The 13,657-nt window shown below is 53.6% G+C and overlaps 1 protein-coding gene across 1 annotated transcript in view; it reads right to left on the reverse strand.

The window, feature by feature from the left end:
• PLXNA1 (plexin A1) overlaps positions 1 to 13,657 on the reverse strand; it is a 115,436-nt gene that overhangs the window by 59,439 nt on the left and 42,340 nt on the right. The window contains exons 4-8 of the mRNA XM_071439649.1: positions 6,477 to 6,617; positions 4,367 to 4,467; positions 3,330 to 3,453; positions 1,069 to 1,222; positions 293 to 392 (exon numbers count right to left, since the gene is read on the reverse strand). Of these exons, the coding sequence (XP_071295750.1) occupies positions 293 to 392; positions 1,069 to 1,222; positions 3,330 to 3,453; positions 4,367 to 4,467; positions 6,477 to 6,617 (620 nt within the window). The remainder of the gene's footprint in view (positions 1 to 292; positions 393 to 1,068; positions 1,223 to 3,329; positions 3,454 to 4,366; positions 4,468 to 6,476; positions 6,618 to 13,657) is intronic.

Raw genomic sequence — 13,657 nt, forward strand, 5'->3', positions numbered from 1 at the left:
GCAGCAAACTCGTTTTTTTCTTCCAAAGTTTTGCCAAACCAAAGCCCTGTTTTTACATGAGGTTCAATCCTGACGCTACATATTCCCACACACCCAAACCAGCTGTGGGTGCTCTGGTCACTATCCCAGTCTACACAGGCAAAAGGAGGAGGTTTCTCACTGTAAACAACACTGTACTCAACTGCCCTTTCCTCTTGCAACATCAGCACCCACAAAGCTGAGAACTCTCCCAGTCTCACACCATCCCACCAATCTGTTCCTGGAGCCCTCCCACAAAGTCCAGGCCACTTACGATTGATGGACGCTGCAGTTGTAGAAAACAAAATCCACAGAGGCAAATTTCTTCCCCGTCTCCTTGGATTTCAGGTAGAGCTTCACCACTCGCTTGTCCCCTGCAAGAGACCCAGGCAAAAAAAGACATCAGAAAGGACACAGTGCATGGCCTAGCATTCAGTGCAAGGCTTGTGATGGACTGGAGGGAGCTGGGCATCACCACTGAGTCCAGCTAATTAACAAAATCCTCCATGTGTGGCAATAAAAGTGTTCATCCACCCCCATTCAGACATGTAAGGGGCCAGCAGAGCCCAAGTACAGCTCTGAGCCCCTACAGCTAAACACAACCTGCTGGCAGGGAGACTGGGGCCTTAGGTTATACTGGGTGTGCTGAAGGAGTGTTTAATAGTTTTGGGGTCAGGAGAATGTCTTAGACCCCATGGTCACATCTACCCAGGAATGGTTCACAGATGGAAATAGGGCCAGGGTGACCAGGAGTGCTCAGCAAGTAAAATCACAAAGTGGTTTGTGTTGGAAGGGACCTTAAGGATTATCTAGTTCCAAGCCCACTGCCATAGGCTGCATCCAAGCAGCTCTGCCCATGGCTTGGAGGAGACCAAAGAACCAGCCTCCCATGAGCAGCAATTCCTTCTCCTCCTATATCCTGAAAACCCAAGTGGGGTTCAGAGTCCGAGCCTGGGATCACTGTCACAGGAGGACTGTCCTCCTCTGCCTGTGGGGTAACACATGGGACATTTGTCTCAGGCTTTCCTCCACTCTGGGGCACAAGCTCACCGCGGCCCCTGGTGATGGGGATGACATCCTTGGCAGAGGGAGAGCTGCAGTAGATCTTCCCATCCTCAATGCGGCTCTCGGACTCGGTGAAGTCTTCAAAGGAGCAGTTCACTCCTGCTGACAGGTCTGGGACATTCCAGGCCTGCAGGACCAGCTAGGGAGGAGAGGCAAGAGCATCAACACAGAGAACTGGGAAAATAGGTTCCTCTGTGTCTGCTATGTGTAAGTCTAGCCAACAGAAAAGACCAGGGGGTGCAATCCCTCCTCTGCCACCCACACATGGCGAGGAGACATCTCTGGGCTTTTGCAAGGGAGCCCCATCCATGCCCCTCCCTGCTCAAGGAAGGAGCACAGGTTTAAATGGGTTAAGAGCTGGAATGACTCACAGCCTCTGTCCTCTGCCCTTGACACACCACAAGCCACTATGCCTCAGCTCTCTACAGAGAACAAGAACAGCACTGGGACTGAAGTATGTTGCACAGAAAGGCAGAAAGGCACCCATTCCAGCAGAGGCAAGGAGGGGAAGAATCCACCTCTTCCTTCACAAAGTCATCCCCAGGGTCAGCAGTTCTCACTTTACAAAACGCTTGCCTTATTTCTAATTTGAATTTTTCACAGCTTCCAGCCATTAGTTCTTGTTATGCTTTTCCTTGATAGATTAAAAAGCCCTTTAGTCCCTGATATTTGCTCCTTGTAAAGGCACTTATACTCTGTAATCAAGTCACCTCTTAATCTTCTTTTTGATAAGCTAAGCAGATTGAGCTCTGGAAGTCTCTCACTGCAAGGCATTTTCTCCAGCCTCCAACTCATTTACATGATGTTTACGGGAGTTTTTCAGTCCCTCCCTTTGAAAGCTGCACTCCAGTCCAAGCAGAGCATCCCCATGTCATCCACCCCAGACCTCTGTGCAGCATCCTGCCATCAGTATGGAGATAACTGATAATTACCCCAGGAGTGAGAACGCTGCCCAGCTCCTGGCTCCATCCCAGGAGCATCAAGAGTCCACAGCAAGGGCTCAGCCCCAGCACCACTTTCCAGGACACCAGGTGAACACCTCCATCCATGGTTAACTTTAGACTGGGCAATACCAAACCCCAATTTCTCTGCTAAACAGCCCCACTCAAACCCAACTGCTCTGAAGGAACTTCACCCACACCAACCCCCAGTCCTAGCACCCCAGCAGGTCCCATCTGCAGCCATATCACATCTATCTCCACATTACCAAAGAACATTTACCCCTGCACAAGTCCTTTCGAAACTGTTTCCATCCAGTGACAGTTCCCCTCTGATGAGAACTTTTTGAGATCTGTCACAGAGCCAGTTCTTAATCCACTTAACACGTGCTTTATCAATATTGTGTAATGCTAATTTTTAATAAGAACATTGTGTTGTACCAAGTCAAAACCCTTGCAGGAGCCTAAAGACATCACATCCCCACAGTCCCTCTTCTAATTCAAGTCATAAATTCACCAAAGAGCAAAATGAGGTTTGTCAGACACAAACCCACGTTGACTGGCATAAATTATATTCCCATCCTTAAATCACTATCAGGTGTATTCTGAACCTGTTCTTTTTCTTTTCTTCTTCTAATTCTGAAGTAAAACAAAAGAGTCTCTGGCTATTTGGTCCTTTATGCATCTGAGAAAAAAAACTACCACCTTTCCTGTTTCTGGGGTTTTCTCAACATTCAGTTATTTATTACAAAGTCATATTATTACATACATCCCCAGGCAACAGAACTCCTTGGCCATCTTCTTTAGGATTCCTGAGTGCCAGATATCTAGACCTTACAGTTTATTACTAGTATATGCTGTTTCTTTTTCTCTTCATGGTGCTAATGGCCTGAAAAATACTTCAGGGAAGTGCCTCATCCTTTCTGCCTGCACAGAGAGAGAGCAGCAAGTTGAGCATCAAAGTCTCATCCCAAAATATCTACTGCAGGCTGGAGTCAGAGACAGCCTATTGAACTGGAGCTAGATTGCTGGCCTATGAACAGCATTTCTGATGGTCATGCTTTATTATGGAGAAAAATATTTATTGCTCAGTTATGTCATTTCTGAATAATCATCACCTGGTTTACTATCTCCATCAATATGGAGCCAACGGCCCGCCCTCATCGGTGCCTTGCACTTTGCTCTGCTTTGTCTCAGACCTCTCTTCCCCTTTTTCCCTATTCACCGTACAGTCATCAGTTATTTTTAATTGCCTCCAGAGGGTCAGGAGGTGGCTGGGAGGAGGCTGAGGGAGCAGAGGTGCCTTACCGGGACCTCGGACATGGTGACGGAGATGTTCCTGGGCTGCACGGTGAGCTGCACGCACTGCTGCAGCTCCGAGGCGAAGCGCTGCGGCTCGTCCGCCCGCTCGCACCGGTCCTTGCGGGAGCAGCTGCGGGGAGGAAAGCACCGTGGTGAGGAGGAGAATCCCCTGGGCTCCTGCAGGGCCTTGGGCTGGCACCATGGCAAACAGACCCTGATATTTGGATAAAAACGAGAGCAAGCTCCCGAACTAAAGTGATTTCAGCATTTATGATAAGAAGAAGAAAGGCCTAAAGCAGGGGGGCCCGTGGGCCGAGCAGGAGCGTTCCTGTCAAGGATGCTGCAGTGCCAGCACTGGGGCTTCTTTTCAGTCCCCAATGTCCCAGATGGAGAGGCATGGCTTCAGTGGGTCAGAAGCCCCTTTTTATCCTGTTTTTTGTCCCTTTGGATTGGTTTATTTATGGATCCTTCATTTGCATGAAGGTTTAAGGCTCTTGATTGGCCCATTACAGTGCTGTCCAGGCTGGCTCGTTTCACTTGGGGGGTGCTGCACTTTACTGAGGTGTGTTATGGTACGTTGAGTACCCTATTTCTTATAACTACCCTTTTAACCCCTTTTACAATATAATAACCAAACTAACAGTACATGCTTAATGATCTCTCAACTATTTTACAACAGTTTCTAACCTATTTTTAACACTTTGGCATGGAAACGATGCCCAGGTAGGGACCTTGGATGACTGAGGCCCGTACCAGAGCTCTGCTCTCCCCTGAGACTTAGGAGTATTTTATATTCAGTTTTTTAATTGACACAAGAATGCTAAACCCAGGAGCCCATTTGCACGATGTGCAGACCCTGGCAGCAGCTTCACCATGCACAGCCTGGGCACCACAGGAGGGGATGACTGACCCCTTGAACCATTCCATCTCTCAGCATTTTGGGGCCAAAGTCCAGGAGGGACACCCCCCAGCAGTGGGGATGGACACATTTTGTCATCTGTAGGTCACAGGCAGAGCTGCAGGGACAATCCTGCTGTACTCACATGTTGTGGAGGACACACCAGCCGCAGTGGGGGTCCCGGGAGCCCAGGCACAGCTCACAGCTCTCGTACTGCTCACAGCTCTCCACCGGCACACGCGTCACCTGCGGGGAGCAGGCGTGAGTGAAAGGGCTCAGGCTGCTCTGCCCACACCTTGACATGGCAGAGACAGAGCCAGCACAGGCTCACCCTGGCCTGTTAGTGGGAAAGCATCACCCACCACCCTCACCATCACCCACTCCTCTCCCAGGCTCAGGCAGCACATTTGCAGGAAACACTCCCACCCCAGAGAATTTATTCCAAAAAAGTTCCTTTCATTGTTGCACCTTAGCAGTATTTGAGAGAGGGCTAGGCCAACTCAGCTCTACATGGGCTCCCAGTGCCAGCCAGGCACCCCATGGCTGCTGCAGCCCTGCTCTGAAAGGGTTACCAGTCCTTTATTAATTGCTCCTCCAGATTTGATTAAAATCCCCTCATTCTCCAAGCCCTTCGAGCTCTGTTACAACTGTTCATTTAATTACTTTCCACCAGCACTCTGATAACACCGAGCATACTAGGGAAGAGAGTGGGCTTTATTAAGGAGAGGGGAGGAGAAGAGGGAGGACAGGGAGGGGGTGCAGGAAGGGGGTTCCTGCTTGCCTGCCACAAGGAATCTGCAGCACCAAGCAGCTGACCATGCTGCTGTGCTTGTGCCTCAGTTTCCCCACTGCTCCCATGGGGCAGCACTCACTCATTAATGAAAATTTGCAAACTTCTCTACTGAAGGCTAAACCTGGGGTGTTCTCCCTCCAAACAGCACATCAGAGTACAGGCTCAGCATGATGTCTGCAGGGCTGGGATTCACTGGCCAACCGGTCCCCCCAGGGTGGTGAGGACACCTGCACTGTCCCCATTTGTTTGTCCCTGACATTGCTTTAGGCAGGTGGTGGCAGAGGGTACCCCCCTGGCAGACCCTGCACAGACAAATGTCAGGTCCCAGAAACTGTGGTGGTGCCTGGAGGAGATTCCCAGTCCAGGTCAGTGCAACTGCCCCCTTGGCATCCACTTCTCCAACATCTGCCCTGCAGAGGGGAAGCTCAACTGAGCAAGCTCTGGGACAGAAACAGCCAGGGATGGAAACACAGCCCAGGACAGCTGCATGGAGGAGCCCAAATGCAGGTTCTGCCCCACCTGGAAAGCTGCATGTTTCCTGCAGCAGAGCAGAAACCAGAAACAGCCACTGGGAGGAGAGGGAAAAGAACTCTGCTGTCCCCTCAGGACTGTCTAGACAAACCTACATTCCTGCTCCATCGTCCTTTCCCCTCCCAAGCCCTCGGGCTGGTGGCCAGGAGACTGTGAGGCTCCCAGCTCTGCTTGCAGTCCCACTCAGAGAGACACACACACAGCCTTGGCTGGGCAGAGGAGCAGAGGTGCTGGGAGACACAGCACACCCCGGCACAGCCACCCTGTGTCACCCACCAGAGCCAGAGAGTCACCACCATGACAGGAACCTGCTTCACTCCCTCCAGTTCAGCCCATAGGTGGATGAACTCACACCAGCAGCCCTCCCACAGGTCATGGGGACACTAAGACAACCAAAACTTCCTATCATGTACCCATTTGGTGCCAGGATGACAGCATCAGATCCAGACTGGGTCTGTACCTCCAGTTAGCTCAGCACAAGCAGAGGCAGGGACTGTGGGATGCACACCAGCACCAGCCCTATGTTCCCTCTGCTCTGTCATGCAAAAGCAGCTGCTCCAGAGGACAAAAAGCTGTTTGGAGCAAGGAGCTCCCGCTGACCTGCAAAACCCTTGCTCAGGAGGGGACGGCCAAAACAGGGAGGAGGTTTGTGGCCAGCCACTCACAGCAAGGAAGGGTCAGGAAGCCTTTGGTCCCCAGGGACCATGGGAATTTCAAGCAGCTGCTGCTAACAATTAAAGCCTCAGGACAGTGTTTCTGCAGGGAGGAGCTGCCCCAGGGTCCCTCGGCAGCTCCAATCCCAGGAAGCAAAGGCCAGCCCCCCCACCAGAGATCTGCCCAAAAGGCTTCCCAGCACTCAGGACTGCAGTCTAGGGCTGCAGTGTGGGCTGCCAAGTCAGGAGAGCAGAGGACTGCTGACCCCTCCCCTTACCTGTTTCTCAGTCATGGCATAGATGTGCTGGCGGTCAGGGCTCAGCACCAGGTCTCGCAGGATGGAGCTGCCCTCGTGGGCCACCACGTTCTCATACTGCAGAGCTTGGTGCTTCCTCTCGGCTGGCAAGTCCACCAGGATCTGTGGGGAGAGCAAGGGGGGATGAGAGCATGATCCCTCACACACCTCAGCCCCCCCAGGATGGGGGACACAGAATGTGCCCCATTAGGGACACCAGCCCTCCATCCCACAGCAATGGGGTGACTCCACAGCCCCTGCAGACAGCAAAGTATCAGCTGCTCTGCAAGCATTCCAACTCTCCAGAAAACCAAACTGCAATGCCTCCCTTGCCTTACTACATTTGTCTGGCGAATTTGCACCACATTCATGCTGATGGCATTTGTCTCCCTCCAGGGAGGGAGGACACATCCCTGGCTCTCACATTTCACACCACTACGTGCTGCTGCTCAGCCCCAAAACCCCTCCAAGCTGTAGCATGGAGCAGATGAGTCCCCAGCTTGCAGCAAAGCATCAAACCCTGCCTTGCCCCAGTGGTGCTGAGAGCAGCTGAGCTCACACAGCCCACAGCCCGAGCCCTGCCAGGCAGGGACACTGCACACAGGCTCCGCTCCTGTCCGCCCATCCATCACAGGAAACACTTGGACTCGTCACCAGGGAAGTCAAGAGGGTCTCAAGGAAGTTGGAGGTCAACAGAGGTTCAGAGAGAGCCTTTGTTCCCTGAGCAGGAACATGGTGAAGGCTTTAATCTTCTTGTGGCTCACAATTACGTTAAAGCTCTTCCTAAGCACGCCAGTTCCTGATGCCCCAGCGATCAGCTGCAGGCACACACCACACAGGGCTAAACTCAGCTCTGCCACTGGCACACCCTGAGTGGCACCTCCACCAGCCAGAAGTACTTTGTGCTCATGCCATTACTTGTGATACCCCCAGATTTGGGCATGGGACAGCCTCAAGGGGGACAGAACCAGAGAAATGCTCAGGGGATGGGATGGGATGGGATGGGATGGGATGGGATGGGATGGGATGGGATGGGATGGGATGGGAGCCACATCAGCCATATATTCTGCAAAAATCCCAGTGGTAGACAGTGAAGCACCATGCCCAGCAAGATGGAGCAAACTCTACCTGTGATTATCTCCACACTGCTGCTGGCACACACAGAGACCTGGTCCAGCATCCCCCTCTGCAGGACTCAGGATTCCCCCATAAGAGAGGGGCAAATTGGCTGCTTGGAAGCACCCCCCCTAAATGCATCCCACAATCCTGCCCTGATTATCACACCCACTCCCACAGCCCAGCACATCCATGACCACCCCTTGTGCCCCCATCTCAGCAGCCTGGCCACCTTGCCTGCTCCTGCAGTAAATTGCTGCCAGCATTTGCACAGCTCCCAATCAGGAGGACAGGGGCTGGGAAAGCAGGATCCCGGTGTGCAGCTGATTAGCATGGAAATGTATGCGGCTCACAAACAAACCGGGGCCCGTTTAATTAGAGCGGCGCCTTTGATTCACTGCCAGCCTCCTGCATGCACCAGCCCCGGATTATTTTTAGGCAGTTTTACAAAACAAATGTATTTAATTAAGAAAGAGACCCCTGAGCAACCAGAGAGAGATGAGTCCTGCACAGCAGTGAGCAAAGGGGCTGCCCTCTCCCCTGGGATGTGACAACTGGGCTAGCAGGGCCAGGCTAACTCTTGGGAGCTCATGGCACAGCCAAAACCCCCTGTACCTCCTTCCACAGGACTGAAGAGCCTTCATCATAACCCAAAATTGTCCTGGTATTCCCCCCACCTTCTCAGCATCCTTTGCTAGACCCCTGGACAGACTCTGCTCCCCATCAGCCTCGCACTTGGTACCACTGTATGCTGGGGTACCCAGGGGTGCTAAAGCCTCTGCGGGCCTTTCTAACAGGGGTATCTTTCTGCCCAGGTCCAGGACCATGTCTGTGCCTACTCCAAACAGATCAGAGGAGGCCCAGCCCTGGACATCCACAGCACAGGGCTATGTGGCACCCCTGCCCAGCAGTGTCCCTTGCTCTGTGGTACCCAGCATCACCCCCAGAGCACAACCCTGCCTCCCCACATCTCCTCACAAGTTCCTCCCCTCCCAGTGCTCAGTTTCTCCCCTACAAAGTCCTCCCCAAGCCAGCTCTCTGGAGGAGAATAACAGAGAGCAGCATCCCTTCCACTCCCCAGCAAGGCATCATGTCCCCACCCCACCATGGCAAAGTGACAAACACACCTTTCCAATCCTTTTATGGGCTGCAGTTGTGGCACAGAATAATCGATACAGTTTCACCCTGGTTCTAAAATAGATCTATGGCTGCGTGTGGCGCTGGCAGTAATTTTTAACTAGCGGGGTAATTTCCCCATTACATTATTGCACTGTGCAGTGCTGGGAAAGAGAAAGAGATGTATTAAAAAAACAACAGACATGATGCACTTCCAGTTAATTTGAGGCTCCAGGAAGAACCTAAAAATACTCTCAGTAGTCAAACGGGGCTGGAACCCAGCCTGACACACGTCAGGATGTTCTGGTGGGGCCATGCACACACAAGAACCCTTCTCTCTAGCACCTCTCCCCCTGTTAAGGATAACCTGTAGGTGTGTTTGGGAATCAGGAAAATTAAATTTGGAAGAGTTGGTAATCAAGATGTTTTCTGGTTGGCCAAAGTGCAGGGCACAGAGGGAGACTGTGAGTTAGCTCATGGTAGGAAGATGCATCTTAACACTCCTCTCCAGCATGAGGAGATCACAGAATCACAGAAAGGTTTGGGTGGAAGGAAGCTTATAGTTCATCTAGTTCTAACACCTGTTCCAACTCCCTAGTTCCATTGTACCATGTTGCTCAAAGCCCCATCCAACCTAGCTTGAGCACTCCTGGGGATCCATATCTTCCACCTCCACAACTTCCATGAGCAACCTGTGTGAGCAGACAGACCTCAGACTCCCCCACTCCAAGCAGGAGCAGCTGCCCAGAGCACCCACTCCTGAGCAGACAGAGGTGGAAATCCAGCATCAGGGCCCTTCCAGCAGGGTTAGCCCAACATGAACCTCCCCATCCTGGCCAGCAGGACAAGGATGGGCACTTTGGACTATAGCATGGTAGAGCAGCACAAGGAATGCACAAGGAATGCACAAAGAGCCTCCCATCTCTTACAGACACTGGAAGGGGCTGAATTCCTCCCCCTCCCTGCACCCAAGGTAGCTGGGAGCAGGGAAAGGGGGAGAGGATGCAGTTTAATCAGAGCAGACCCCCTCAGAAACACTCTCCTTCCTGCCCACCCTGGCTGCCTTCCCACCCAGGGGAAAAGACATTTACCATAAATAAATAAATAAATAAACATATTAACCTTTCTCCTCATCCTGACGCTGATATAATTACCCAATACTAATAATTACTCACACTAATTTCTTGCTCAGGATTCCTGCCCTCACTCCTGCCTGCCTCAGGCTGGCTTCAGGCAGCAACTCAGTGGTGATGCCTCCTCCCAGGAGCTGCAGGAGCCCCAAGGGGCAGCCACAGCTCCCGGGGCTGTACTGAGGCATAGCAGCAGGAGTGAGGGTCTTGAAGGGCTGCTGCCTTTTTTAGCACATGGGGAGGGCCAGAGGCATGGAATTAAAAACTCCCTGCTTGGGTGAATCATCTCAAAACAAGCCCAGGGGCTGCTCTGCCAGAAACCCATAGGCACACCCTCCTCACTCAAACAATGAGCCCATCCCCATGGGGCCAGCACCCAGAATAAATTCACTCTAAGAGGGGTTGAAGAGCTGCACCCCCAGAAACTGAGAATCCTGTCAAAGGAAGGGTGAGGGAAAGGACTGGGGGCAATACCCCAAGCCCTAGAGACCCTGGTGTGATGAGTGACTGCACACTGCATGCCCCAGCTGGGAAAATCCTCTCCTAAGAGACCCAGAGACAATTCCTGGGGATGGCTTTGTCTTGGCTGGAGAAAGGAGCTGCCATCCCATACAAGGCTTTGGGGGAGACAAGCACGTCACCTTGCTAAGAAACAGCTCCTTCCGTGGGAGCACGCTTCTCCCCCAGGCAAGGTGCCCTTCAGGCTTGCCCAGGTGAGGAGGCCCTTCCCCAGGGCCACAAACACTGCTGATCAGCCAACTGCCAGGAGAAACATCTCCCAGCATCCTCACAGCACCAGCAACGGGGCACAGGGCAGAGAGGAGCCAGCTTTTGGGAAGACAGGCAATGAGAGGAACGTGGGGCAGCAGCCATGACCTGGCACCTACCCAGCCCTGGCAGCAGGTCCAGAGGAGGACAGGGCTTTACAGCTCAGTCTGGGCCAGGGACACCAGGTGGAGAGGGAGGAAGCACAGCTGGAGAGGGAAGGCAGCTGCAGACATGCCAAGGCTGCTTTTGGATTTAACACATGCCAGCAGAGCTCTGTGCGGGGTCTGGGAGGTGTTTGGGTGGGCCACTGGCTCCTCACAGCACCAAACCCTCATTTTTGGGGGCCTACAGAGAAGGCCCCCAAGAGACCCAATCTCACAGGGGACACCCCTAAGCCCAGCAGCAGGAACTGGGGGCTCTGCACTGCCCCACAGCCAATCTTCCTGCAGGCTCCCACCCCAGCCCTACATCTCCCCACACCTCCAGGCTCTCCAGGCTCCATCCTGGGTCCCCAGCGGTCCCCCCAGCCCCCTCCCCCGGGCAGGAGAAGTGCTCAGTCAGGCTTTGTACTCTTATCAGCGCGGGGCTGTGATTAATTCGCAGCGGCTGGCAGCAGCTACAAGAGGAGGGCGCTTCTGCCCGCCTGCCACACTTCAAAGGCAGGGACTTATCTGCCTGAAACACACTCGGCAGCCTTTTCACGGGGACCCTTTCCAGTTCCACAGGGCTCGCACGGCACTGACAGGCAAGGCAAAGAAAGGCTTATTTATGGGAGTGCATTTCAAAGCCTCCCCTCTTCCCTCTCAACACACGCTGGGGGATGCACAGAGTTCCCCAGCCCCAACCATCTCCACTGGGGACAGAGACTAAACAGGCAGGGACAAGACATGGCTGTGAGGAGAGGATGCTGGAAAGAGGACCCTGCCCTACCTGTGCCCATGTCCTGGTCCCCTCCTGGCCTGTCGTCTCACCAGTGAGCAGCTCTGTAGCACCAGGCTGAGCTGGGAGGAGGAAGATGCTTTGTCATGGGTGGAGGGCAGAGTGCAGCCCCAGGAGTGAAACCTTCCCCTCCCAAGGCCATAGGTGCTCACAGCTCAGGCACCGTGGAAGCCCCAGGCTCCCACACCCAAATCAGCAGGTGCCAATGTCCCCTCCCTGAGAGCAGGGCCATCTGAACACCCCCAGCATTCTGCTTTGATTTTGGCACCATCCACCCAAAAGGCATAGGATAGGGCAAATATAACCAGAAGAGGAGTGGGTCCTGGCAGAGCTGCCCCTGCAAGCCATGGGGCCACCTCCCAGAGGCAAGAGAGGGCCTATGCAGCCTGGCCACACCGGGCAGAGGTGACAGCTGCTGCGGGTGTCACACAACACCACGCTGACAAACCTGCAGCAGGAAATGGCACATCCATGTCCAGCCAGGGGGGCTCCTGGGGAAAGGGATGGCCTTGGGGGGGTCAGCCTGCAAAGCCCCTCTTAGCACATGGCCTGGGTTCACCCCAAGGCAGTAAGAATGTGGGGACAGGGACACCAGCTGCCCCTCCACATGCCTTTCCCCAGGACAAGCAGCTGCCACACACACGCCCTTCTCCAGTTTCCAAAGGAAGGGAAAGGGTTTAAATTAAATTTCTGGATCAGCTGCTCCAAGGAGACACAATCTCTTTTTTCTTTCACCCAGAAAGGTGCAGCAAAAGGCAGGGACAGGAGCAGCTGCAGGGCCAAGGCATCATCTATCCCATGGACACAGCCCTGGGACCTGAGCGCTTCTGGAGAGGGGGACACTGGCACGCTGGGGGCCAAGAGCAGGGAGGTCAAGGCAGTGGCTCCTGCTCCCTCCCACTGCATTTCAAAGTTACCAAACTTTGGTGTCTGGGGTGGTGAGGATTTGCCTCTGGATAACTAGGAAATGGCCATTAAGAGTGCCTCAACCTCACTTCACCAGGGTTAACCCTTACAGTGCCCAAATCCTTCACCAGGGCTGACCCTTACAGTGCCCACCAGGGCTGACCCTACAGGTGCTCTGTGCCACGGGGCAGGAGCCAGACACCAGAGGAAGGGAACAGACAGCCAGCAGCAGGGCCATGGGCAGGGCTGTGGGGATGCATCTCGCAGGGGCTTGTCCCAGGGCTGATGACAGGATGGGCCCCACAGAAACATCCCAGCTATGCAGGGCAGGCTGGCAGCCGACACCCCGGCTCCCCCTGCCCCCCAGGCGGCTGCCAGCCCCTTCCCTGCCATCCCAGCAGCTGCCTGCACAGGAATGCACCAGGATCAGACACACACCTCCTGCCAGACAGGCAGGCAGCTGCTCAGATCTGGCAGAGCTGGGTTCTGTCCTCTCCACCTCCCCTGCAGGAGAAGTTTCACTGATGGTTCACACAGGGCTGGGATGCTCCTGCCTCATCACTAACCTGCCTGATTCCACTCAGTGAAACCCATTCACTTGATAAAGATGAGTACAAGCCAGGCTTTTGTCCTGGGCCCAACATCACCCTGAGTTGGAGAATATTGGGACTTTAATGATATTGGTACAAAATAAAGCAAAAAACAAGGAGATACTTAATCTAAATCCATGTCCAAATGCTCAGCAACAAATCCAGCACCTCACCCTCACTGGCAGATGTGACACAGGTTCAGCAGCTGTTTTCAAAGCATGTGTTACTGCCAGTGTGTCATCCCCAGGCAGGATCCTGAGCTCAGCCATGTGGGCTGAGGACAGACACACTCACTGCACCTCTCTGGGAGGTGGGGTGGGAACTGGTGAAGCTCTGGGGTTTGCCATAGGAAAGAAAAGAGAGAAGGAGGCAGGGCAGCATCCCTGCCCAGCAAGCCCCCAAAACACTCCAACACCTTCCCCAGAACTTCTCAACCGCCTTTTCCTTTCATTTGAACTCATTTCCATCTTTCCCTCTTGTTCAGCCACCCACACAAGTGGTGCTCCACCATGCTAAGTGGGCTCAGCAGAGCCAGTTACACCAGCACCAGCCCACACAGCACAGCACAGGACTGACCAGCCCCATGCTCACCATCTGC

The sequence above is a fragment of the Agelaius tricolor genome, unplaced genomic scaffold (genome assembly GCF_023055355.1).
Source record: "Agelaius tricolor isolate 1412-34295 unplaced genomic scaffold, bAgeTri1.0.p SCAF_14, whole genome shotgun sequence".
Classification (NCBI taxonomy): Eukaryota; Metazoa; Chordata; class Aves; order Passeriformes; family Icteridae; genus Agelaius; species Agelaius tricolor.